Source organism: Prinia subflava, chromosome 8, assembly GCF_021018805.1.
Source record: "Prinia subflava isolate CZ2003 ecotype Zambia chromosome 8, Cam_Psub_1.2, whole genome shotgun sequence".
Taxonomy (NCBI): Eukaryota; Metazoa; Chordata; class Aves; order Passeriformes; family Cisticolidae; genus Prinia; species Prinia subflava.
In genome coordinates, this window is record NC_086254.1 from 17,592,680 (window position 1) to 17,618,931 (window position 26,252).

General features: G+C 44.7%; 1 protein-coding gene across 5 annotated transcripts; it reads left to right on the forward strand.

Moving 5' to 3' along the window:
- The first annotated feature begins 162 nt into the window (after positions 1 to 162).
- Positions 163 to 25,736, forward strand: CDC27 (cell division cycle 27). Of its 5 annotated transcripts, none has more exons than XM_063403654.1 (19): positions 163 to 1,282; positions 6,449 to 6,524; positions 9,213 to 9,360; positions 10,345 to 10,470; positions 10,883 to 10,980; positions 11,368 to 11,522; positions 11,641 to 11,855; positions 12,254 to 12,368; positions 14,231 to 14,364; positions 14,481 to 14,580; positions 14,802 to 15,009; positions 15,921 to 16,090; positions 17,344 to 17,496; positions 18,718 to 18,926; positions 19,690 to 19,807; positions 20,006 to 20,134; positions 20,863 to 20,937; positions 21,587 to 21,767; positions 23,035 to 25,736. In XM_063403654.1, exons 1-19 carry the CDS (start codon positions 1,256 to 1,258, stop codon positions 23,115 to 23,117), a joined length of 2,520 nt encoding a protein of 839 aa, XP_063259724.1. In that variant the 5' UTR covers positions 163 to 1,255; the 3' UTR covers positions 23,118 to 25,736. The 5 variants fall into 5 exon arrangements, with proteins under 5 accessions (XP_063259724.1, XP_063259722.1, XP_063259726.1 ...); XM_063403652.1 differs by having other exon boundaries at positions 169 to 1,282; positions 15,918 to 16,090; XM_063403656.1 differs by having other exon boundaries at positions 178 to 1,282; positions 14,249 to 14,364.
- Positions 25,737 to 26,252: the final 516 nt, after the last annotated feature.

The window sequence follows — 26,252 nt, forward strand, 5'->3', positions numbered from 1 at the left end:
TGTGCTCAGCAGCACGTCAGGATCTGACCTTCGGTGCAGGTGCAAATCTCTGAGCAGAGCACGATGGAGCAGCCTGTGTGTAGGTGTGTGTGCTGCTGTGGCTGATTCAGCAAGCCCACAGAAGGAAGGCCTCTGCTGGCTGCAGGTGACTATTGATAGTTTTTTAATAATTTGAGGTTTACTGGCGCATCTTTATTCCATTCTTTTGCTAAAGCTGTGTGCCAGATATCACACTTTCAAACACATCCAAGCTGTAATTGGCAAATTACCTGTCTCGTACTTATAGCCTGGTCTGCCAGTTTTACTCCTGCATATGAGGACATCACAAGAAATTTCTTCATAGAATGGTTTGTTAAACATTGGCAGGGGCTGCCCAGGGAGCTGGTGGAGTCCCCATCCCTGGAGATGTCCAAGGAATGACTGGACTTGGCACCCAGTGCTCTGCTCTATTGACGAGGTGGAGATCAGTCACAGGTCGGACTCGATGACCTGCGAGGTCTCTTTCAGCCCACACGATCCTGCGATTTTGTGATGTCGTGGCTGATCCTACCTGGAGCACCATCAGCACGGACGCCTCAGTGACGGGGACAGGAGCTGGGCCCTGCTGACGCCGACACTGGGAACGGGGACTGGGGCACCGCCAGCCCAACCCAGCGCACGGCCGGGCTGCCTCAGGACTGGGGATGGCAGGAGGGAGCCTCGGACCAGCACCCCGAGAGACGCGGGGGTTCCGGACAGAGCTGGGGATCGCCAGAGCCGTTCTGTGGCACAAAGTGCAAGTTCTACATTCCGTGTGTGCAAAGCGGGGAGCCACAAGCCCTGCCGGGGTGCATCGGCCTCCTCACGCTCGTCCATCTCCGTCTTTGCTCGGACATCTCCGTCCTAGCTCGGGCGGCTCCGTTCCAGCTCGGCCATCTCCGCCCTACTTCGTCTATCTCCGCCCCAGTTCGGCCATCTCCGGCGCCGAGTAGTTTCCTCCCGGCTGCCGAGCGCGGCTTTCCCAGCTGTTTTCCGTCGACGCTCGGCTCTTTCCGCCTGCACCTTCGGGTATTTCCGGCGGATGGTTCGGGTATTTCCGCCGCCGGTTCGGGCGGACTCGGCGCCCGCCGGCCTCCCTCGCTCCGGTAACGGTCGGTGCGGGTTCAAATGAGCCGCGGCCGGGCCGGGCCCCGCCGTGACTCGCTCTGAGCCGGGCCGGGACCGGGGCCACCCCGCTCGGGCTCGGCGACCAGGAGGTTTGGCCGGGGAGAGCAGGATGACGGTGCTGCAGGAACCCGTCCAGGTACCGACCCCCGGGCGGCTCAGGCCCCACAGCTCGGCCCGGCCCGGGTTAGGCCGCCCCGCCCGCTCCGGGGCCGGGGCTCCGGGCCGCTCCCGGCGGCCTCACGGCCGGTGGGCCCGCAGGACCGCCAGCTCCTCCGCCCTCCCTCCCGCCGGAGCCCGCCGGGCTTCCCCTTGCAGCCTCCGTGCCCATCCCCGGGCCGGCCGCGCTCGCCCCTTTGCCCCCCGGGCCCCCGGGGAGGTGTCGGGCTCCCCGCGGCTCCTCGGCCGATTCGGCTCCCGGGAAAGGTTCCCCCGGGAGACCTGTTGATACTTGGCTCACCTTTCTGCGTTTGCTGCCGTGTCGTGTTTAAATGCTCGCAGCGTGCTCGGATCCTCCGTGTCGTGCGAGTGAAGGACGTTCCTTCTTCCCAAGGAGTTGGTTCTTTCGGGTTGATGGGAGACCTAGGAGAGAAAATAATGTAAATTTAGTTTTTCTCTCGTGTTTCAGTCTCACTGCAGTTACTTTGATGCATTTCCCGTTCTTGTGCTCAGCCTTCCCATCCAAAAGTCGTGATTCACAGAATTAAGAGCTGCATTTTATTTCCTCAGTTCCTGTATCCCCATTCTCTAACTATTCATGATCTTCATTAATCGGTTATTTTATTCATGTTCCCATTCTTTTTTTAAATATGTTTTTAGCATTTTAACAGGATGTTTTGGGGTATTTTCCCAGTTACATTAAGGGGCTCCTGGCAGCAGTGTCTTGTTAGAACACAATTGTGTTCTGTAATGAACATAGTGAGAATTCTTGCTTTTGCCTCTTTTCTTTCTAATGAAAAGGTGAAAGGGGAGGAAAGACTCCTGTGGAAAGCCATCCTGCGGACTTGACCCGGTCTGTGGAAGATGGTGGCAGCGAGGGCATTCTTGTAGACACGGGGTTTGTGTCCTTGATGCTCTCCTCATCTCCTCTGAGAGCAGGGCCAGCAGTGCTGGAAATGCCTTTGGCCCCCGGTCCCTCTCCTGCAGAGGCCCTCCTGCACCTCTGGTGTCAGCCATGGAGCTGGGCTGCCTGTTTTGCATCACTTGGATATTCTGGGAAAACATGGGATTACAATAGAAAAGGAAGCAAGAATGCACTGCAGTGTGAATGAGAGAAGCTGACAGGAAACAATACCAAATGTTTCCGGTGCTGTGCTAACCAGACTGACCAAGTGGAAATATTTGCTTTTCTGAGAGCCCCTGACAGTAATGTGGGTCTTGTTGTGGTCTTTCAGCAAGGTAAAGACCTCTCTAATGCTGTTCTCCATTCTTAACCTCTTCCCAGCTTGGATGTTTTGATGAGGCTTTTACTATGTTGAATGTATCTATTTAGATTTGCTATATCTATTTAGATTCTGCTTTTAAGTGACAGGTCATTCCTTTAGCAGTAGTGCTGCTGCTATCAGTTTTACTGCTGCTCCTTGCTTACAGGAGTGCTGGTAAGTTTAGGAACTATTTGTGACTGGGTAAAGTCCATTGTATTTCTGAATTCCCAAGTCCACATACTTAGCTCTGTTTTTATAATTTTCTTAAATGAAATGATAAGGGAAGTTGACACTAGTTCTCATTTTTGTCATTGCAGAGATTTTTCCTGTCTATTTGTCTGTTCTCTCCCAGCCTTTCAGAAGTTTGCAGGGCTCAGCATTCCAGGAAAAAAATGTCGTCCTTACATCCTCACAGCTGTGATGTTACTTAGTTGTTACAGCAAGGCAGATAAATAACAGAATTTGTGCGTGTATGTAGTTTTATAAGTATTGTGTTTTACATGAAATTCATGTCCCAGAAGGCATCCTGGCCACTGGTTAGCTTTTTGGTAAGTTTTAGAATTCTTTCAAGTTGAACAAAGTGCCAGAGTTTGCAGCCCTGTGCTGCACTTCCTGATACGGTCGATTTAAAACCTTCAGCTCCAGCTCTCCGTGTCCTGTGTGCTGAGAAACAGACTGGATGCCTTCCAAATACTTCTGAAAAACATCTTGGAAAGAAAATGAGCACTTTGCTTGGAATTTAGTTGTTCAAGGTGATCGTCTGCTGTGACTCACTGGAATGGTGCTCGAACTTGGCTGTGAACTGCAGGACCAACTGTGCTGGTTCAGTGGGCAGAGTTTGTGTGACTGGGGAATGCAGCACAGCCCATCCCGGAGCTCTCCTTTCCCTGCCCACCCTGAAGGCTGAAATCATGGCAGAATCTGCTTAGCATGGCAATATAGGCTAAGCAGCTTGGAAAATAATTTCCAAGGCTGTATAACTGTCAGAAGAGAACATCTCTGAAGAGTTCTTTGGCTTAGATCTGAAGTGACACTTGGACAATGCACTGGATTTTCTGGGTAGAGGGTAGACCTGTCTGAAACAGATTTTATTTTCCTGCTTTCCTCTCTGAAGATGCCCTGCTGCAGGGCTGTGTATGGTAGTTTTGGAATTCCCTGTTCATTTTGCATTTCAAATTAATTATTTTTCAAAAGAGTGAGTAGGACCTGGAAGTTCATCCTCTCTGCAAGCACACTTGAATAAAATGTGGAAACACTTCCAGCTTTTCTCCTTCCCGTGACACAGCCCTGAGAACACTTTCTGGTTTGGTTCAGCAGTTGTGTACCACCATTGCTGTGTACGTGCATTGTGCTTCCAGAGCAAGCTAAATTACTGTGCTCTATTGAAATTAATGTTCCTGTCCTGAACAGTGGGCAAGAAATCCTCTGTTTTGAGGCACAGTCATGGTTTAAACATCTGTTCTCATGGAAAATTGTTGCTGCATAGGTATGGCTGATTCCCTGCTGCCTTGCTTTCATCTTTCTGCTCTTTTAGGAGATTGTGTGTGAGGATCCAGTCTCCAGCATGGGTCAGTTCAGGGCAGGAGGCACATTTTGGGCTGCAAAATGACAATTGCTACAGAACAGGAATTCTTCCAGCCTGTTTCTTGCCTTCACTGGGACTCTGCTCCACAACGATTGTTATTTGAGCCAGTGTGCAGTGTAACTCCTCCGGAGTGGCTGTGACACAGCTCCAAATCCCTCGTGTCCCCTCCTAGCCTTTGACAGGATTGTTCCTGGCAACTTGCTCTTGTTTGAGCAGTCAGGTGACCCCGATTTTCCCACTCCCACACCTTTGTTTTGTAAGCTGGCTGAGTCCCAGCCCTACACAGACAGGATTTTTAACCTGCCACAACCTGGCTGGATTCATCTAAACATCACTTGTGACTTGGTGAAGGGAGAGCTGCTTTTGAGAGCAAGAGAAACAGGAGACCTTGGGCTGCTCTGGCTTCAGGATGGCTTAAAAGCTTATAACCCTGACCTTCTATCTCCCTGTTTGTCCTGCTCTGTCTGCAGGGCATGGAACCACCTTCAGCCTGGGAGCCTTTCAAGGCAGCAGGGAGGAATCACTTCAGGAGGCTCTGAGGCTCATTTATCTGAAATATGAAATACAACCAGAGAGAAACAATAGTGTGTTTGTCTTGTAATGATCAACCTAAGGGAATTCACTTTTAAATACATCAAAATACTTTCACACAAGCTTAAAAGCACCTGTTGGCTCCTTAAGTGTATTCTTGGGATCTACTGACAGGAGGAAACAGACTCTCTGTGGAGATTTGTGTATAATATTCCCTGTAGTACTTGGGAGCCCTGGTGTGTGCTGTTCATGACGGCTGTGTGGGCTTCCCGTGAAGAGAACTTGCACAGTTTTCACACCCTGTGTTTGTCAAGTTTGTGTTGGAAGAAGTAGCATATGGTACATGTAACTCTGTGATGTTTGGATTTTTTTTAATTTTTTTTTAAGATGGAATTGGCACTTGCCTTTCCCACTGGGAATAGCACTGTAGGGTGGCATTGCTGTGAAAGATTTCTTCTAGTTTTGGAGTGTCTCACAGGTTTTAGAAGCAAATTCTATTTGTCTTTGGTTGCTGATGACTATTAGAAAATTTGAGATCGCAGTGCCTTGAATTCATAGGTTTGGCTCTTGTTTGGGATCAGTAATTGCAAAACTACTGCAAAATGTCTCTTTGCTGCTGATGGAAAAAAGGGCTTTGGAACTGGAACAAAAACCACAGATGGGAAGGAACTGCTGTCCTGATCCCAGCCCTGCCCACCTTGGAGCACAAACTCTGAGATGAACATGCACAGCACCCCTGGAGTAGGTGGGGAGGAAAGGCTGAGCAGATCTGAAATGATTTTTCAAATCCCAGCCCTCTTTTACAGATAACAGACAACTTTTAATGTGATCTGAAGAAAGTTGGCCAAGCAGTTTGTATGAAATCCTCTTGTATGTCAGCTACTGGTGACAGCAGTGCAAGTCAATGACACCTGCTTAGCTGGTGTGCAGGTTGTACACCTGTGTGCATGTTTGTTCACTGGAGTTGTGTCATCCTTCCTACAAACATTGGTTGTCACAACCCCAGACTTGGTGCTCATGAAAAAGGAAACAGTACCTGGGAGCAGGATTTGCTCACACAATTTGAGTGTGTGAGCAAAATCAGAAGTAGTTTGTGTTCACCCATGGCTGTAGAATACAGTTTGTCCGTTTCATTTGCATTGCACTTGTTCTTGGGTGCTGCTTCACAGTTGGTGACAAGGAGGTGGCTGAAGACCCAACAAAATGCTGCACAAAAAGCAGTGGATCCTCTTCACCTTGGCCCTTAAGGGAACGCTGCTGCCTCTGCAGGGAAAATCCTTTATACTAAGATGTTTAATCAACACAAGTCTCATCTTGACCACTGAGGGGTTCCTGGAGCTGTTGGGTTTTTGTTTGGCATCTCGGGGAGATGCTTTAATGGGATACTCTGAACAGCTGGGGTTGCATTTTGGTTTTACCTTTACTGAAGGTGTTGTTGTTGGGTGGCAGTTTGCAGTAATTCCTGCTCAGTTGTGCACCAGGCTAAAGCTCAGTAATTTCTGAGGGGTTTGGGTGATTGTGTCTGGTAACGAGTGAGAAACTCTAAGGTTGATTCATGACTTCAGTGCAGAGTTTGGTGGGGTTTTCTTAAGCCTCCTTACTAATAGCTGAAACAAATAGAACTTGGCTGGCGTGTTTATCCGCCCCTTTCTTTTTATGGCTCTATAAAACCAAGCTGAACTTTGCCTTTGGACAGTAAGAGGTAATAAGTTTTTTGCATTTTCCAAGCTCCCCACTAAATGAAGATGGTTTTCTTGCCTTGCAGGCTGCTATCTGGCAAGCACTGAACCACTACGCGTATCGCGATGCCGTGTTCCTCGCAGAGAGGTTGTATGCAGAAGGTGTGTACTTTGCAATTATAAAGCTGATGCTTTTTTCAATTTTAATTTGGGATTTGTGAGCCTCTGCTCCTGCTTCATTTTGTTCTTGTTCTGATAATGAAGTTTAGCTTTCTGCTTGGGAAAAGCAGAGGAATGCCTTGCAATTAGGTTGGAAAATCAAATCATGCAACAGCAGCAATGTTATTTTACAGTAAAATCTCCTTAAAATTAAACTCAGATTTGTGTGTTTAAGTGCAGTGTTTACAGTGATCTGGTTTATGGTATCAAAAGGGAGAATGTTGGGGTTTTGTTAATAACCCTCAAGCATTTCATGTCTTCCAAGGGCACTTGAGGATAGATGCAGCTCACAAATTCTACAAATTGGCTTGACATTGAAGGCTGTCTTTGCTAATACTGCTGCTCAGATATGTTGATTGGCTCAAAGAGAGTCTTGTGATGGTGAGAGAAAAGCACTGTGAAATTGAGACACTGAGAATCAGAACATATGGAACAGGTATCTCCTGCTGAATCCCTGCTAATTGTTACTTCATTGTGAAGCTGTCAGGGCTGGGGTATCTTGGATTGTGAGCAGGCAGCAGGAACTCAAATATTTCTCTGGGTCCTTCAAACACTTTTTTGTGTGTTCTAGCACCTTTTATTTCTTGAACCTTGTCTCTGTGACCTCAGATAAGCTTTTTGTTCTTCTGTACTTCTTTCTCCTTGGTACTGGTGGTCAGCTTTCCTTCACTATTTTGAAAGGTATTATTCCCTAACCATTGACACGAAAAACACTCCAATCCTTAAGCTAAGATACAAGCATCACATAATTTCACATGCTAAACAACTTGAGCTTATAGTTTGAATTAAACTGTATAAGCTATTTCATGCCCTGTTTTGTAATGAAATATTTTGCCTGCCGGGCCCACAATGCAATTCTTAACAATGGAAGCACAAACCTAAGTTTTGAGAAATAAAGGCTTTGTTTTTTCCTTGTCAGGGTTACAAAATGGAATCTGGGGTGTTTGATCTGGTGCTGAAATGAGAAATGTTGTGTAGAATATGATGGAACCTGATAATCCAGGTGTTCATGAAGAAAATGGTATTTTAGGGATGACAGAGCTCCCCTGAGCACAACACACTGTGAGGTGCAGGGAAATGGTAGATTGAAGGTAATTGCCAAGGATTGAGGAACAAAGCAAATCCACTTTTTGCAGCAGCCAGGAGAAGAATACCGGAGTTGATGGTGACACATCTTTACAGAATAATTCTCTGCAAGAAGACTTCAAACAGCCTTTTTCAGTGGCCAGCAGTGCTGAGAGAAAGCAGCATGACTGCTGACACTTGGTGCAAGCAATTAACTGCTAACAAAACATCTGGCTCCTGGTTAAAATAGTGGTTACACTGCAGAGTGGAAGCTGCAGAACTTGAATACAGTGGCTCCATGTTGGCAGCAGTGATTTTTCCCTGAGAACTTCTTTTAAGTCTGCCTGCAATTACTGTCCTTGATGGGACATCTGTGGCTTGGTCGTTTCCCAGAACGCTCTCAAAGTCTGTTAAAGTAGTGGATAAAATTGATTTAACTTGAATTTTCAAGAAGGCTTTCTGGTGTTTTTAGGATAAGGCTTATAAAATGTTCTCTGTTTGAGTCTTCTGTTTCTGCTGTCACTGTCCAGGTGATGACAAAAACTTAAAATAGTCAGTTTTCAGTGAAGCAAAGGATTTTGGCAGATTTCCAAAGAGGTTTTTATACAGTATTCATATTGATTTTTCTAAAGATTTCCCTATAGGTGGGTGAACAAACATAAAAATTGTTTATTTAATGCTGGATTCCATTTGCAGGATAATGTCTTCTGAAAAGTATAAGGTAATGTGGGTTTATTAATAGTTTGGAGTTTGAAGTTGCTTGTGTTCATACACAGCTTTTGATTTAAAATATCAGTGTGTGAGAGTGATTTGAGTGTAACATTTGGGCAAAGTACAGAGAGTGGGCTAAGCCATCATGGATGTACAGAATCTGTGACTTTGCAGAAAGGATTAAAGTTACTTCAGGGGTTAATTCTGTCCTTTATGGTGTAGTCACAAGTGGTCTGACCTCAGTCTCAAACCTGGAGGCCAAGTCAAGGTTTGAGTAGAACATCCTCAGTGTGGTACTGTAAAATAATTCATTGCAGTGGAAGGAAATGTGTTAGCCAACATCAAATCTAAAAAGTTCCAGCCTGGAAAAAAGGCCACTTGAAATTGGGATTAAAACTGGCTACTTGTGCTGGAATAGCTCTTCCTTGTGCAAGTTGTTGTAGTTTGCAGCAGCCATGGCTGTGCCAGTGTTTGTGCACTCCTTACAGCAGTGCAGGGTGTTGGTGGTGACACTCTGAGCCAGTCTCGGTGTGGCCAGCAGGTTGTTACAGTGGCTCTGGCCGTGGCTTGCTGCTGCTGGAGCTGCAGGCTGGGGCTGGCTCATCCCTTGAGTAAGGGGTAGCCAGAAGGATCAAAGTTCCCTTACAGCTGTAGATGCTGAGAGTTGATCTGACTCGCCAAGGAAATGGCACAGGAAGTTTGGTAATCACCAACAGATAAAGGCTTTGTTCAGGAATGAATTTCTAATACCAATACCCATTTTCTTCCCTCTTGCCCATAGCTGGCTTTTACTCCCTGTCCCCAAATTCTTTGTACTAAAATGATTTACAGCTAACTGATGGTTTTGTTTTCCAGTACACTCAGAAGAAGCACTGTTTTTATTGGCAACGTGTTACTACCGCTCAGGAAAGGCCTACAAAGCTTACAGGCTCCTAAAGGGACACAGCTGTACCACCCCTCAGTGTAAATACCTGCTTGCAAAATGTTGTGTGGACCTCAGCAAGTGAGTAAATCCTTCATGTTCTGTCCAGGGTTACAAATGGATTTGGTTTTTTGCTTGGATTTCTCTTTGGAAGATGTCATCTTGTATAAACTAGAAATTCATTGGTCCCTCAGCACAAAAGATTATAAGGTCAATTTATTTTGCTTTCAGATATGGATCTAATGAGCATTAACCCATGTTGCAAAAGCCTCTAAAAGTTGTTGAGTAACTTAGGAACTGCCAAGCTGTGTAGAGAGAAAACAGACCTCTTATGAACTCATTTACACAGCTTTGCCTTATTTTCTTGTGGGGATGGTCTGATAGAAGCATATACCCACAAGTGGTGGCAGGAAAAGGTGATTTGTTTGTTCAGGTGTTTGGGCTCAGGTGCTGAAAAATGCCTCCCACCCCAGCAGTTGTATAAAGTAATTTTGAAGCCTGACAGCCAATGGACCATTCCGTGTGAGTGGTACTGCTCCTGCAGGGGGAGGAGGTGAAAATTGAGCCTTTGTTCTCATTTTGAGCCCTTCTTGCAAGGAAGAAAGGCATTAAAATCCAGAATCTCTGCCATATCCCAGTATTGGCTCTTCACTCGGTGCATGGAGGAGCCTTGCAGATTTTCTTTCTTTGGGAAACAAAGCCAAATTAAGCACTGTTTTAACTTAGATAAAGCACCTTCAAAGATCAAGTGTCTTGAAGATTTTCTTGTCCTTCATCCTAGGATTGGTCACTTTTGGAAAAGTCATGCTGCATTTTGTTCCTCTGCTTTTGGGTTTGTTTTGGGTTTTTCCCTCCCAGTAGAGCTGTTTGACTGCAGAGCCCTGAACCTTCCTGTGGTAGAGGAATCCATTGGTTACTTAATGTTCATTTGCAGAAACTGTTTGTGGTTTAAAACCTGTGAACGCTGACAGTGGATTTCTGTTTTTGTTTGCAGCAGGGTGAAAACACTGGACTGCCAGTACTGTGAGCCTTGTAACCCCTTTAAACCTCTTGTTTTTTAAAAAGGCTTGCAGAAGGAGAGCAGATCTTGTCTGGTGGAGTGTTGAATAAACAGAAAAGCCATGATGACATTGTTATGGAGTTTGGTGACTCTGCATGCTTTACGCTCTCCTTACTGGGACATGTCTACTGGTAAAGTTGCCTTTTCATTTTGCCCTGTAAAGTTGGAGGATTTTTTACTTAATTGTTCAGTTTAGCCCCTAATTTCTTTGCAAAAATATTATCCATAGATACTTAAGAGGGCTGGAAGGCTGGCAATCAGGTTACTGTTAGCAAAAAAGAATCAAGCTGTTGCAAAGAACTGCATCTTCCTAAAAATGAAAATCCTCAAGCTATTCTAGTGCTTATGTAACTTTTTTTGACAACTGTGTCTAAATATGTCAAGTAACTTCAAAAGAACTTGGTATTTCTTGGGCTTGAAAAATGAGGAATGTTTCTATGCCTCTCAACATGTTTTTGTTTTTCAACTCCTGTTCTGGAAAACTCTCTTGAACAAAAGTGCTGTTCTGAAGTTTCCCTCTGAACTGTTTCATTCTTTTTGCAGCAAGACAGACCGGCTTGCCAAAGGATCAGAATGTTACCAAAAGAGCCTTAGTTTAAATCCTTTCCTCTGGTCCCCTTTTGAATCACTATGTGAAATAGGTGAGTCTGCACAACTGTTTTACTCATGTAATTCTTGGGAGGGATTTTTGTGAGCAGAAATTAATTTAAAGTACTTTGCCATTGTTTAAAAGTTTTGTCTTGTTCTCTTCCATCTTCATTATTTATACATTTTTGGATCTAACAATCCAAATGTGCTTTCCAGCCTACATTTAGTAGACACTTAGAAACCATTTCTGAGAATAGCTTGAAAAAATAATAAATGAAAATTATTAAAAATACTGATTGTCCAGGGTTTTGTAGCTGAAGAACGGAAGAACACTTCTGCTTTAGTACAAAGGGCTCAGAGTGACCTGGTCTGTTGATTCAGACTGAATATTCAGCGTATAGACTCAGGAATAACTGTTAAATCTCCTTCCACTCTTACAGGTGAAAAGCCAGACCCTGACCAAACATTTAAATTAACATCCTTACAGAACTTCAGCAGCTGTCTGCCCAACACTTGCACAACGTTGGTGTCTAATCACAACATATCCCACAGACAGCCCGAGAGTGTCCTCATGGAGACGCCCCAGGACACAATTGTGAGTTTTGCTCAAATCATTGTAAAATCATTTGCTAAAATCAGTTTGTCTTTGCAGCTTAACTTACAGTTAATTAAACTATACCCTGAGTACCTAAGAGCTGCCTTTTATTCTTCAGGAGCTGAACAGAATCAACCTAGAATCCTCCAATTCAAAGTATTCCTCCTTGAATTCGGATTCTTCCATGTCTTACATCGACTCTGCTGTGATTTCCTCAGATTCTGTCCCTCTGGGGTCAGGAACTGCCATATTGTCCAAACAGGCTCAAAATAAACCAAAAACCGGCCGGAGTTTGCTGGGGGGACCTGCAGCTTTGAGCCCACTAACTCCAAGGTGAGTCCTGGGGTGGGCTGAGCTGCTGCTGGTGTGTGGGGTTTGGAGCAGGAGGGCTGCACAGCACTGGCACACGTGGTGGGAGAACTTGTAAACATGCTGTGCAAGGGAAACCCAAACAAATTCAGGAACTGCTCCTGGTGTTGATCTCAGCAGATTTTTAAACAAACAGTTGATTCAAGATACTGCTTATTGCCATATTCTCACTTGAAAAATCTCTGAAGGAATATGCTACTGCTCTGGAATAAACTTCATTATGAAGGGCATTTCCTGAAATAGAGCTCCTGATGATCCTTGGGTTATTCCATGGTCTGGGTCTCTGTTTTAACCCCTGCAGCAGAGCAGCTCTCCAGGTCTGACATTCAGACCCTGACCCTTCCTCTCTGGTTTGTTCTCAGCTTTGGGATTTTGCCACTAGAAACCCCGAGCCCTGGAGATGGATCCTATTTACAGAACTACACCAACTCCTCCTCTGTAATCGATGTGCCACCCACCGGAGCACCTTCAAAGAAGGTACCTTGCAATCTGGAGCTCAGCTGCTCTCCTGAGAGCTTCACATTGCAGTGCACTTTAAAGAAGGATCCATAATACAGACAAAAAAACATGTGAGCTGTTTTTTTCATCCCCCCAGATGCTCAGGCTGCACTAACCTAGAGAAAATCTGTGTTCTGTCCACCTCCCATCACAGAGGGTTGTACAAACACTGAAGCTGCCAAACAGCAGCAAATTCAAACTTTTCAGTTTGCAGGGTGGAGTGTGAAAACTTGGAATTTTTATTTATTTAATGTATTTTCTGAAGCCTCAAGAGAGCTGAAGCTGCTGATTGTAGTTTACAGAGCAGAGTAATAAAATCCTGCTGCTGGTCTGTGAAGGACTGAGAGAATGGTGCTGTTTCACTCAGCAAAGTCTGGGGTAGGGGAAACTAAAAATTGTCTGTTTTACTCAGGAAGAAACTGCTGTAGTTGCCATAGTGATAAATGAGAGGTGGAATGTTGGTGACAGTTGAAGAACTATTTGTTCCTTTCTAAAAACAAAAACCTGAGGACTTTTCCCCGTATTTTTAGTAAATCCACAAGTTGCATGAGGGGTGTTGGTGTTTTATAGGGGGCAGTATTTTGAAATAGAGTTGAATCCCCCAAAAAGTAGAACTTGAGTTGCCACGTTTGCTCTGGACAAATCCTGAAAGTGAATTTTGGGAACTGCTGGAACAGTCAGTTAGGAACGTGCTCTGTCTGGCTGATCCAGTTCCCATCCTGGACTTGCTCAGGACCATTTGAAAACAGTGGCTTGTGGTGGACTGTGCACATATAGGAAGGTAAATTTCCACAAGTCTGAAAATGGAAATAAAGTTAGCAAGGTGCAGCTCTTCTGAGAGCTGAAAAGCTTTGGGGAATCAAGTTGGATTTGCTGCTGCTTTGTTGCTTTGCTGAGTGTGACACAACAGCACCAAGTGAATTTTACCAGTCCACACTTAGGCCCTGCCCAGATGGAGCTGTGCCACTACCAAAACACAAATATTTAATACATTTTAATAAACAACTTAAATTCTGGTTCATGCTTTATCCAGTGCAAACAGTGACTGTGCCAGTTCCACTTTGCTCTTCCAGTCCTGCGTCAGACAAGGTTTGTGGAGCTGTGGCTGAACAGAGGCAGTTTCCTAGGAAACACTTACATAAGTGAATAAAGCACTAGATGAATCCAAAGGCTTCCTGTCTGAGTGGGCAAGCTTCCTTGCTGGCCACCTAAACCATCCTGTGGTAACAGAATCTGGGAAAGGAAGGGAAGGGCAGAGCTTTAGAGGCTGGATAATGCACAAACTGGCATTGCTGCTGCTGGTGTTGATCCACTTGTCCCTTTCTGGTCTCTGTTCCAAACGGCCATCACTGAGTTGAATGCTGGTGTCCCTGGAGTGGGCAGAAAGATAATTTTTAAAAGCTTTTTTTAAAAAGTAGGAAGAGGAGGATCTGTTCTGAAAATGGCTGAGATGCTATGCAGTGCACGATGGCTTCTGAATGGGATTGTAATAGGATAATTCAAAAATCTTTTTCTTTCCATTTTGTTGTGTTGTTTTTTTTTTTTTCCCAATTTTCTGCAGGAAAAGCTTTTAAATATAATATCTTTTAATTCCCTTTTGTTCTTGCACAAGCACTTTAACATATAGTTTCTTGCCACTAGATGGAGATTCTATATCTTCAAATAATGTGTGTAAGCTTTGTGGACTTGTTGTTATTAACAGGTAGAAGGAGAAACACTTTTGAAAACTCCTCTCCTTTATTTAAATAATTCTGTTTCTCCTTGTGCAGTGTTTGGAGGGTGGAGTGGGTTTGGTGCAGCAGAGATGGAGACTCCTGAGTGACATAATAACCAACCTGTAGAAACTCTGTGTTGTGCAGGCTGTGAGCAGGATCAGCCAGGCTGGAACAAAATCTGTCTTCTCCCAGAGCGGGAACAGCCGGGAGGTCACTCCAGTTCTTGTTGCACAAACACAGAGCTCTGGTCCACAGACAAGGTAAAAAAACCCATAGTGCTGGAGCATTTTTGTTTAAAGCAAAGCTAAGATCTGTTACTATTAAAAGTGGAGCAAAGAAGTTACTCTCCAAAGTGTAATTTTTCAATTTGTTTCAGTACAACACCTCAGGTATTGAGCCCAACCATTGCTGCTCCACCCAACGCGCTGCCTCGACGGAGCTCCCGCCTGTTCACCAGTGACAGCTCCACAACCAAGGTACCCAACCCCCAGTGCTGCCCTTCTTACCTGTGCCACTGTGCCAGCTCCTCATTTCCACACACTCAGAGCAGTTCTAGCAGCTTAAGAACACATTCTGCACCGAGCAGGGCATGGCTGGGCATTGTTGTTACACATAATTTTACTCAATCCACTCTTAAGTTTAGATTTCTGAATTTAAAGACTCTTTTATATGTAACTCTTGCTTTTCTTGTTCGCAGGAAAATAGCAAAAAATTAAAAATGAAGTTTCCACCCAAGATTCCAAACAGAAAAACAAAAAGTAAAACAAATAAGGGAGGAATAGCTCAACCAAACTTAAATGACAGTTTGGAAATTACCAAACTGGACTCTTCCATCATTTCAGAAGGGAAAATTTCCACTGTTGCACCCCAAATCCAAGCTTTCACGCTACAGAAGGCAGCAGCAGGTCTGTTTGAGCACTGTTGGACTGTAGTAGAGTAAAATCTGATATATCTGGGTTTTAATGTTGCTTCAGTATTTGCTTCTTTCTCATTTCATTTAGCCTGCAGCTCTCACCTGTGTATAGTTCAACATCTTGTTAACTTAAAAATATGCAAAGTAATATTGAGAGTAGTAACTGTCAGCAGATACATTTTGCAAGCTCTGGTCCTTAATGATTAAAGTATTTTGAAAGTGTTGACATATAAAGTATTATAAATTATTATGCAATTAATTAATTATGATAATAAAATAAAGTTATTATGATTATAAGTGTTATGTTACAAGGTATAACTTCAAAATTTTAAGGTATATCATTTATGACAGTATTATTATCTTTGGAAACTGATTCAGAGGAGTTACTCCCACCCCTTGACATGGGTTTGATGTGGTCTGTTCTCCCTTGATATTTCCCATTTGTTTAAAAACAAGTCTTTATTCAGATTGTCAGAAAATGCTGAGCAAAGTGCCGAGTTCCCCTCTTTTGGCTCAGTAATGTTTCCAGGCAGCAGGAGGATGTATCCATGGCTACCAGGCTTGTGGAAACTGCTCAGACCTAGAGAAATGTTTGAATAGCTGCTGGAAATGCAGAACTCCACTCGCCCTGAGCCCCAGAGTTTAAGGACTCATTATTTTCTGGCTTCCCCTGCATAGGCTGATATTCAGAGTATCATGCTCATGTTAATTAAATGTATAATGTTAAGAGTGTAATAAACCATGTTTGGAAACTCCTGGAAGGTTTTCACAGGCAAATTCAGGAGCAGTGCACAAGGCAGAGCTTTTGGGATTAGCACTTCCATGTAAATAAGTCTCGGCTTTGTTTCTTTCTTTTTTTTTTGTTTTCCTCCACTTTTATTTATTGTGTTTTTCTCCTAGAAGGTTTGATGAGCCTTCTCCGGGACATGGGGAAAGGTTATTTAGCCTTGTGCTCGTACAACTGCAAAGAAGCCATCAATATTTTGAGCCATTTGCCATCCCACCACTACAACACGGGCTGGGTGCTGTGCCAAATTGGGAGAGCTTACTTTGAGCTGGCAGAGTACATGCAGGTAGGAGCTGGGCTGGGCCCTCCTCTTCTCACTTTGCTTTGCAGGTTTACACAAAACCTGCAGATCTCCTGTGAAATCTGTGGGAAGTTGGCAGTTGTGGTAAATGGATAAATACAAAAGTTACACCTGGAATGGATTTAGATCTTGAATCTGCTTCATTAGAGCTTTATCACTGAGCTTTCTTTTTTTTTTTTAATGTTATTTCCTCTTGTATCCAACTGTGGGGGTCTCCTCCTTGTGTGTCCTGTCACACCTCCTGCTGTGCTGATGGAATTGTTTGCACTGCACTGTTTTAGAATAGATCACTCAACAATTTGAGCTCTAAACCAAAAGACTTCTCTCCATTCTGGTTAATTCTGATCACATCAGTGACCCAGTTTCCCTTCCAGCCTCACAAATGAGGCATTGGCACAGCTGAGGTGATGCCAAACTGCTCCAGAATCAGAAGTGAGCAGTTGAGGGTAACCCCACAGTTCAGCTCTCCTTGGCACTGCTGTGCCCACTTGCTGAGTTTTAAAGCACTCCTTGGCAGAAAGTGTGCAGGAGACAAAGGACAGGGGGGTTCTGGGCTGTGCAGAGTCTGTTTCCAGATGGAACATGCTGGGTGCTTTCATAGGTTTAGAAAGGTGAGGGTACAGATTTTAATCACAGAATTCCAGGGTGGTTTGTGTTGAAAGAGACTTCAAAGCTCATCCATTCCCACCCCTGCCATGGCAGGGACCCCTCCCACTGTCCCAGGCTGCTCCAGCCCTGTCCAGCCTGGCCTTGGGCACTGCCAGGGATCCAGGGGCAGCCACAGCTGCTCTGGGCACCAGTGCCAGGGCCTGCCCACCCTGCCAGGGACAATTCCTGATTCCCAGTATCCCATCCATCCCTGCCCTCTGGCAGTGTAAAACCATCACCCCTTATCCTGTCACTCTTTATGGGGATGTTTAACAATCATAACTGACCCATAAAAGTCTGTTGCACTATTTCTGACTTTGTGGATGATGTTTTTGCCTCGCTGGAGCGTGGATAGAAACAGGAATGCAGCTGAGGCAGCAGGGGGGAGAGCTGGCTGCACTCTTGCTGGCACAAGTATCTGGGATACAGTCACTTCCTTCCCTTGAAAGGAAAGTCCCAGGACCTGCAGCTCTGTGTAGAACACTTAAAAAGCAGAGGATGCTCAGGCTGGACATGAGGCCTTGGACCTTGGCCTCTGTGCTCTGCCTTGGTGGGTGGAATTTTATTTTAAGTTTCATTTCTGTTCTCAGGCTGAGAGAATATTTTCAGAAGTGAGGAGGATTGAAAACTACAGAGTAGAAGGCATGGAAATCTATTCAACCACGCTCTGGCATCTGCAGAAAGATGTTGCCCTTTCAGTTCTTTCTAAGGATTTGACAGACATGGATAAAAACTCACCAGAGGTATAAAATGCTGTGGGCTTGAATGAGAAGAGGGGAACTGTACATGGTAAAATCAGTGATTCAGAACAGAGCTTTGAGCTCCAGTCCAGTGAGCTCTCCAGTGGGAATACACCTGAGCATGGCAGAACTGGAGAGGGAGGTGGCAGGGCTGTCTGTTGAACTGCTGATGCCTGAAATGGCTCCTTAAAATTTGAATATCAGCTTATGTGGAACAGGTTGAAACCTTTTATCTGTTAATGGTTATTTAAATTTGCCTTGGCACCATTCAACCAGGAAGATCATGGGTTAGTCAGTCACTCCAGCTGCTGCCAGTGTGCAGAGATAAGGAGTATTTCTTTCCTGTACCTTTTAATTGCTGTAGTTAATTCACTAGCTCTTGAAATACTTGTTCTAGAATTTATTTGCAGACATGATGTTGCACATTTTTATACCAAAGTCCAATAAACTGCAGGGTATGTGTGATGTAGTCACAATGTGCCAAAACCCAGAAATCTTTCAATGAGTGCCACAGTAAAAATAGAAGATGTGAGTTGATAAATGTGCTCTTAAGAATTGAGAAAACTTTAGAGGATATTGGAAATATTTTTGGTGGAGGAGGAAATCCAATTCATATTGTCCTGTTTGTCTAAGAGGGGAAAACTCAAACCCAGTGAAGCAGTTGGTGGTTGTAGTAAGATTAGTCAGGATAGAGGGAAATGCAGATTCTAATTCAAGGAGTAGAAAATAATTATGTGCTTTGGCAGTGATGCTAAAAGACTGGGGAAGTGAGGGACCCTGGGCTGAGGTATTTATAGTCTTGCTGGGTGCTGAGCAGCAGGGAAAGGGGAGGTTGTTGCTGAAATTCTTCCTCTGCAGATTTACAGATTTGTCAGTTGGAGGGAGCTGAAGACATAAAGTACTATCTCCCCCCTTGTTATTCTTAAATATCAAAAATGTTTTATTTCTGGGCTTTTCAACAGCTTCAGAAGCTTTAGCCTTTAGTCAAAGGATCTAATTGGCACAGACTTATTGGGTGTCCGTGGATTCTCCATTTCTGTATTTCAGCTTGCTTGCTTATTTATTTATTTTAGAAGGTGTGTTTAGTCCTGCTTGCCTCACACGAATGAGCCTGAACTGTTGATTTATTCCTGTTTTTACTTTTTAATCTAGGAGTAAGTTATTTATAATTATTTAAAGCAGTATAGATAAACGTGTTCAGCTCCTGCCCTGCTGTTGTTCCAGGCCTGGTGTGCTGCAGGAAACTGCTTCAGCTTGCAGAGGGAGCACGACATTGCCATCAAGTTCTTCCAGAGGGCCATCCAGGTGGATCCCAACTACGCCTATGCCTACACCCTGCTGGGCCACGAGTTTGTGTTGACAGAGGAACTGGACAAAGCTCTGGCCTGTTTTAGAAACGCCATCAGAGTCAACCCGCGGCACTACAACGCCTGGTGAGTCTGGCTTCATCCCCTGCTCCTCCGTGGGGTGCAGAATTCCCTCTGAGGAACATCTCCTGGAGGCTGCCACTGCTGCAATTTCATGGGCTCACAGTCTGGTTTGGGACCTTACAGCCCAGCCAGTCCCACCCAACCTTCCACCACCCCAGGTTGCTCCAAGCCCCGTCCAGCCTGGCCAGGGACACTCCCATGGTGGGACAGCCACCATCTACCTACCACCCTTCCCTCCTGGAAGAGAGCAAAGCCATTCCTGCAGAAGATGGGGGGCTACTTTCACAAGGAAGGCAAAAACTTGGATATATTTTTTAGTTTTCACAGATTGTTTAGGCTGTATTACCCCAGCTATTTTGTTTTACTGGGCAGCATTCTTCATGCATTATGCTTCCTCAGTTGCAGTTGGAGAGATGAGATCTCAGCCTCTTCATACTTTAGGACACACTCAGTTTCTTACAGCTTTGTAATATATAAAGCAGTAAAAGTTGGATCTGTGAGTGTGAGTCAGTGTTAATAACTTCTGTGTGCTTTTTATTTAGCAGTTACTTAGCCACTCTTCCTGTGTATCACACATCAGTTCTTCAGCTACCCAAAGAATATAAATAAAAGAAAATTTTAGACAGCTTTTTCCCCTAAGAAATTCCTTCCCACACTAGAGGGGGTTGGCAAGGCTACAAACCATTCCTGCCCTGTCATGTTCAGTGACAGAAACTAATTTGGTTAAAATCCAGTGCTACTTACCAGAATTGTTTCTCTGCTGCAGGTACGGGTTGGGAATGATTTACTACAAACAGGAGAAGTTCAGTCTGGCAGAAATGCATTTCCAGAAAGCACTTGACATCAACCCTCAGAGCTCAGTCCTGCTGTGCCACATTGGAGTCGTAAGTACAGGGCCCTTAACTGGGGTGGGAGAAGGGCTGGAGGGGGTGAGGAGGATTTTTCTTCCTCTGAGGAACCTTGTTCAGACTCGGTCTAGAATTGAACAAATACTTTTCTAAAGGAGCAGATTGTAAGTAAACATGGTCCAAAGGCTTTGGTTATTTTTCTCCTTTTGGAATTGTTCTCTCTTTGTGTGCCAGGTCCAACATGCACTGAAAAAATCTGAGAAGGCTTTGGACACTTTAAACAAAGCGATCAACATCGACCCCAAGAACCCACTATGCAAATTCCATAGAGCCTCAGTGTTATTTGCAAATGAGAAGTACAAGGTCAGTCTTGGTGCTCGAGGCAGCCTTGAAATTCCTGCAGCTGGGAATGGGGATGCCTTGGGAACTGAGTGTTTGCAGGTCACCCTGGGGAGCCCAGGGCTTGCAGGAGGAGCCTGGGACATGGGAAGAGTTTGCTTTGGCAAGTGCCACCCTCGCCATGGTGCTGTGTCAAATGTTCTGATTGTAATAAAATCTGGGGCCAACAGGTGCTGCTTTTTAAATTATTATTGTAGTCTGGCCCACTATCATGAGTTTGTACTAAATTACTAAAAAAACTCAGCCAACAGCCCCATATCAAGTTACAGCAGTAAGAACCAGCTGTTTCCAAGGTTGTGTTGTGGAGTGAAAAGTCAGAAGTGAAGCAGTTTTGGGCTGGTCCCCTGCTGACCTGGACCCTGTTTGGAATAAGAGAACATCTTCCCACAGTGTTTATCCAGTGACTTTTTCTCTGGCCAATGTTTTTTGGCTCCAGAAGAGAAGCCAAGTCTGTTTTGAAACTTGTCTCAGAAACGTGTGTGCACACTGAAAGGGAAAACTTTACTTAAAACATTTTCCTTATTTCTAACTGCAGACTAAATATTTTCCAGTTGAATTTCTTAATGATCCAGGTGACTGTCACAGCAGAATACAACTCCAGCATCAAGAACTAGTTTATAAGTAAAGTAGAAGTTTCACTAAAAGTGTTTGGTTTCAAATGCCTAATGTGAACACTCTTTCCAACCTTTCAGTCGGCTTTACAAGAACTTGAAGAACTGAAACAGATTGTTCCCAAAGAGTCTCTTGTTTACTTTTTAATAGGAAAGGTAGGTAAAACTTCACTGTGATCATAAGTTCTTTGATTTCCTTTGCTGCTTAATGAGAAAATCTGATGCCTGTCACTAAGGTGCTTCCACTTGGAGCAGTATTCTAAAAATTCTCAAAAGTTTAAATTAGGCTTAGTGCTTACAGCTTTAAATAACTTCTGCAACTTTCTGCTGGGGGTGTCTGGTCACTTGGAAGCAGCCAGACAAACTTCCCTCTAACACAGTGCTGGAGAACTCCCTGTCAGCAAGATTTATTTTGTTTAAACTGGAGAAAGGTAAAAGGATTTGTGCTGAACTGTGTTCACTGGTATTTGTCCAGGACCTCTGGATGACATGAGAGTGGCCTTGTCTTGACAAACTGAAGTATTTTCACTGTTTAAATGCTCAATGAAGATAAATAACTTAATCTGCCCTTAATGATAAAGATTCTCTTAGCTGCTAGTTTAATTTTTTTATTTTTAAGTATAAACACTTGTTTTTTCTACACATACTTATTTCCCTCAGGGCTCACATAGTAAATGTTTCGTATCCACCCTCTGTTGCTTTCCATAAAACATCACTGAACTGTGGCTTGGAAGATTCATTGCCCGAACCTTCAAGTAGCAGCTTCATGTAAATGTAGCCTTTTCTGCCTTTTTGTTATTTCTAGGTTTATAAAAAGCTGGGTCAGACACATCTGGCGCTGATGAATTTCTCCTGGGCCATGGACCTGGATCCCAAAGGAGCCAACAACCAGATCAAGGAGGCCATCGACAAGCGCTACCTGCCCGACGACGAGGAGCCCATCACGCGCGAGGAGCAGATCAGCGAGTGCTACCCCTACGAGTCAGGTGTGTGCTCCAGACAGAGCACAGACCTGTCTGAGACTGCTAACCCAACCCTCTGCCTCTGGCCAGGGCCAGGGCTAACCAGTGAAACCTTTCTGCCCAGCGAGTGAGAACTCTGGGGGCTCTTCACTCAGAATTCCTGCATTTTCCCTATGGGAAAGCACGGCATGAAGGGCTGTGAAATTCCTTTAGATGTAGTAGGACAGAGATCATGGTAACTCTAAACTTATACAAATCATAGGTGGCTTTAAGAGTATCCCAGGAGAGCAAGACATTCCCAGGGCTGCGAGTATTCCATCATAAAGCATCAAATAACTTCAGAGTATGAATGGCAACTGAAGTTGTCTGTAGATGCTTTGTCAGAAGTTAAGCTGAATGTTGGATCAAAGTACTTAGTGTGCTGAACATAAAAAGTGGCTTTTGATGGAGGTCATGGAAGCAGTTTGATTTGGATCAAGAGAAAATAAAACACTATGGGGAGTAATTCACAGAAAGGAACAGGCCAGGTTTTTCTTCTCTCAGCTTTTGATTATGAACTTAAATTCCATAAAGAGTGGACAGTCATAAATATTGACCTCTCTGCAGGCTGAATGGAGATAGAAAATAAATGCTAATAAGCAATTTAATCCTCTTCCTGCAAAGAAGGAAATATAGCAGGATTTGGATTCTTATTAATAGACAAATGCTGTGTCCTGCAATTCCAGATTCTCAGCAGAAAAATAGGGAAAGGTGACAGCTGTATGTCATGTTGGTTTTTATTGGTGCTGTGTGCTTTTTAATATGGGAACTTTACCCTGCACTGCACTTCTGGAAGTATCCAGAGTTTTTCTCTCCCTGCTGTTGTAATTGGGGTGATTTTAAGCTCCCTGGGCTGAGCCTGTTCTGACCAGGAGATGGAGACAGAGACTGGAACTGCTGAGCAACACCTGAGCAGTACAGCAAAAAACCCCAAAGACCAACCAAACAAGGAAAAAAATGTAAAAAAAGAAAAAACCCAACAACTTAATCTGTCCAATAAGCATGAACAAAATAAGTGTTGGCCTGTGTCACAGTTCAGCTTCCCTGGCTGTGCAGAGAAAGTGTGGAAGAGTTCCACAGTCAGCTGAATGATCCTCTCATTCATGGGACAAATTAAAGTAATGTAAGGTAATTTGGAGGGGAAAGGGATTTTTTTTTTTAATGCTTTGGCTGCCCTCCTTTGGGCTGGGCTGGGTGCTGGGGGAGGCTCTGCCTGGCACAGCCCCTGAGCCCGAGGTCTCTCCCTCTGCAGTGGGCACAGACGAGTCCCAGGAGAGCAGCATGACGGACGCGGACGACACGCAGCTCCACGCCGTGGAAAGTGATGAATTTTAACCTCCAAGAGCCAGTGTCTGAGCTTGAGTGTGTGTGACTGGTACTGTCGTGTTCTCCCCTTCCTTGGCACCCTGGGTTCTACATCTCTGAGCCAGCACTGTCGTCGTTCTCCACTGACACACGCGTGCACCTCAGACCTGAGCTCCGCAGAGTTCGTGGCAGTGCAATGTCCAGCTGCTGCTGAGTCTGTTGGCTCTTACACACTTCTGGCAGTGACTGAGGAGAAAATGCTGGTTTTGGACTCCCCCTCGCTGGAAAAAAATATCATGGAAGACAGACTTGGAGTCTGCTGAATGGAAGCCAGTAGATGTGGGGATAGTACTAATGACGAGGTGTCTTGTTCTTTTTCCAGAAATGTGTCTTAGTTTTGGGTCTTTCTTGGTAAGCAGAGTGCTGAACCTCATTTCCAAGTTCTCCAAGGACAGTGTTGACAAACAGGCTGTTCAAGACTTTTGCATATTGTAGTGTAACTTAAATGCCAGGGAGTGTCAATGACCTTAAAGCTGCAGTGTCTCCAGTGAGCAACCAGGACTGGGCGTGTGTCAGGCCACGTGAGACATCCCTGTCCCTGCCCAGAGTGCAACTGCAGGAGAATCACACTGCAGGATCAGAGCTTTCATCAAATGCTTTCATGTTCTAACCATGAGTTAATTTATTCACCCGGTTTTGGAAAGGTCAGTGTTTACTTTGTATTTCTGTCAGCACCACCTTGCTTCATTTTTCATGCAGCTCTTGACTTGTTCTTCCCCTTTGAAGAATAAAAATTAATAAAGGGAAAAATCAAGAGAGAAATGTAGATACAAGCGTAATGTGAAACATCAAACCCTTAATCCTGTGAAAGTGGGAAGATTGGAAGCCTTAATACAATCAGAACCTTGGTCAAATGCATCAAATAATTGTCTCAGATGAGTATCTCCTTAGGTCTGGTATCACTTTGAAAACTATTTTGTAAAGTATGGTCCAAGCAGGATGCAAAAATGTGCAATTTTCTGTCTTTTTCCTTATTTTTTTTAAGCTGTTCTTTCAGTTTTCCATTCTAGGAACACTTTCCTTTCCTCCAGGGTCTGTTTCTGAGAGGAGAAAGCTGTGCCACGTTAGTGAGTCCAAACTGCTCTCTGTAGCATTCTGCAGCAGCAACTGGTGCCCTTTGTGCAGTGATGATAAAGAAAGTGTATGATACAAGCAGTTTTAAAGAGCAATTTATGCCTAATAAATTGGGAATGATACAAATTTCATAGCAACGTATTTGTTGTGATCAGTCTTAATGGTTTTTTCTTTTTTTAAATCTATTGGTTTTTAGATGTCTCTTAATTTCTTTACGCTTTAATTTCTCTTGAATTCTGTCCTTGTCCACTTGGCAACTCTTCTGTCCCAGCTCCTCTCTGGTCAAGAGCCACATGGACACCTTTATCCTTTGAAAAATCATCCCCAAATTCTGAGCAAAAATAGAACTCTGTGGTTTCATGGGGTTTCTTTCAAGTAGAAGGATGAGCAGTAAAATAGGCTTCAATTCCCCTCACAGGGTGAAAAATCCCTCTAAAATGTGAGGCATTAAAAGAGGTTAAATGAGCTTTGTGCCTGTGCCTTGCCCTTAGCTCAGCTGGCTCTGGCAGGCTGAGGGGGTGACTCTGGTGGCTGGTGGTGGCACGGCCGGGCTGGGTGGAGGCTCTCACACGGTTCCAGGGCGCTCCCCCCTTCCTGCAGAGCCTGCCCTGGGGAGGACACAGGGCTCAGCCTTCCCTGGAGCTGCTCTGCACCCAGGGCACAGCTCCCAGGCCCTGCTCCTGAGCCTCCTGTGTCTCTCCTGCTGTGGTTTTCCAGCTTGTGACACATCCCTCACTGGAGGAGTCTGAGCAGCACCTCCTGGTGAGGTCTGCAGGCAGCACTGGTGCAATGCCACTAATTGCCATGTTAATTGGCTTCCTTTTGGTTCCCAGCATATTTTCTAAAAAAGTAGGAGGAAGCAGGTGCTATTTACTTTTCTATAACAAATGTTGTTCATGTGGGGACCAGAGAGACAGGAATTGGGGAGGCTTTTTTCTTTTGCTCCCTGAAAACTGCAGTAAAACTTTCAATCCCATGGAGAAAGCTCCTAATTCAGCTGGGATGTTCAAAGGATGTTTGTGCTATTTGGAAGATGTAATATGTAAAAGCACTCCTGGCTTTATATGTTCATCCTGCCTTAAAGGTATTTTCTTTTTTTCCCCAAGGATCCAGGGTCACATTTAGCCCATGCTGCTATACTACCTTCTAAGGAAAACCACAAAATTAGTATTGAAGGACTAAAATTTGGCTCTTTGAGGAGGGGCAGAGAGGAAGAGGTTGAGCATGGAGGCACTGGCAGGCAGGTAAAGCAAGTGTTCACTGAAGAGAATTAGGGAACTGTCATTTTCTTATAACAAAACTATGGAAGAATGCAAAGTTGTGGGTCTGGTGTTACTGTTTGCATTGAAACAATGTAATGTCTTGATTTTTTGGGGGGGGAGGCTTTTCTTGATTTTTTTTTTTTTAATTTCAAAAATTGTACAGACCTAGGGGGGGAAAAAAAGTCTTTTCTGTTAATATATTTGCAATTCATGAAAGGATGTGGAAAATCCAAATAAATTACTTTTAAAAGCAGGCTTAGCCCAGGTGCTTTGGGTCAGGGGTGGGATTTGTCCTGCAGGAGCTGGGCAAGTGACAGAGGTTGGGGAAAGGTTTAAGGGCACCTTGGGGTGGACAGAGCTCCTCTGTCCTGTGCTACCCCGGCCTCCACGTGTCACCTGTAAGTCTGCCACTGCTTTCCAAGGGGGCTGCAAGGTCCTGGCTGGAATTTTGGGTGAGGTGGGAGGTGTGACAGGGGTGTGACACCAGGTGTAAGGACCTGGAGCAAGTCCTGACAAGGCCACGGAGCTGCTCCAGGGCTGGAGCCCTGCAGGAGCCAGGCTGGGAGAGCTGGGAATGTTCCCCTGGAGAACATTTTCCCCAGGGAGAGCTCAAATCCCCTTCGAGGGGCTAAAGGGGCTCCAGGAGAACTGGAGAGGGACTGTGGGGACAAGGGATGGAGGGACAGGACACAGGGAATGGCTTCCACTGCCAGAGGACAGGGATGGATGGGATATTGGGGGAAATTCTTCCTGGTGAGGCCCTGGCACA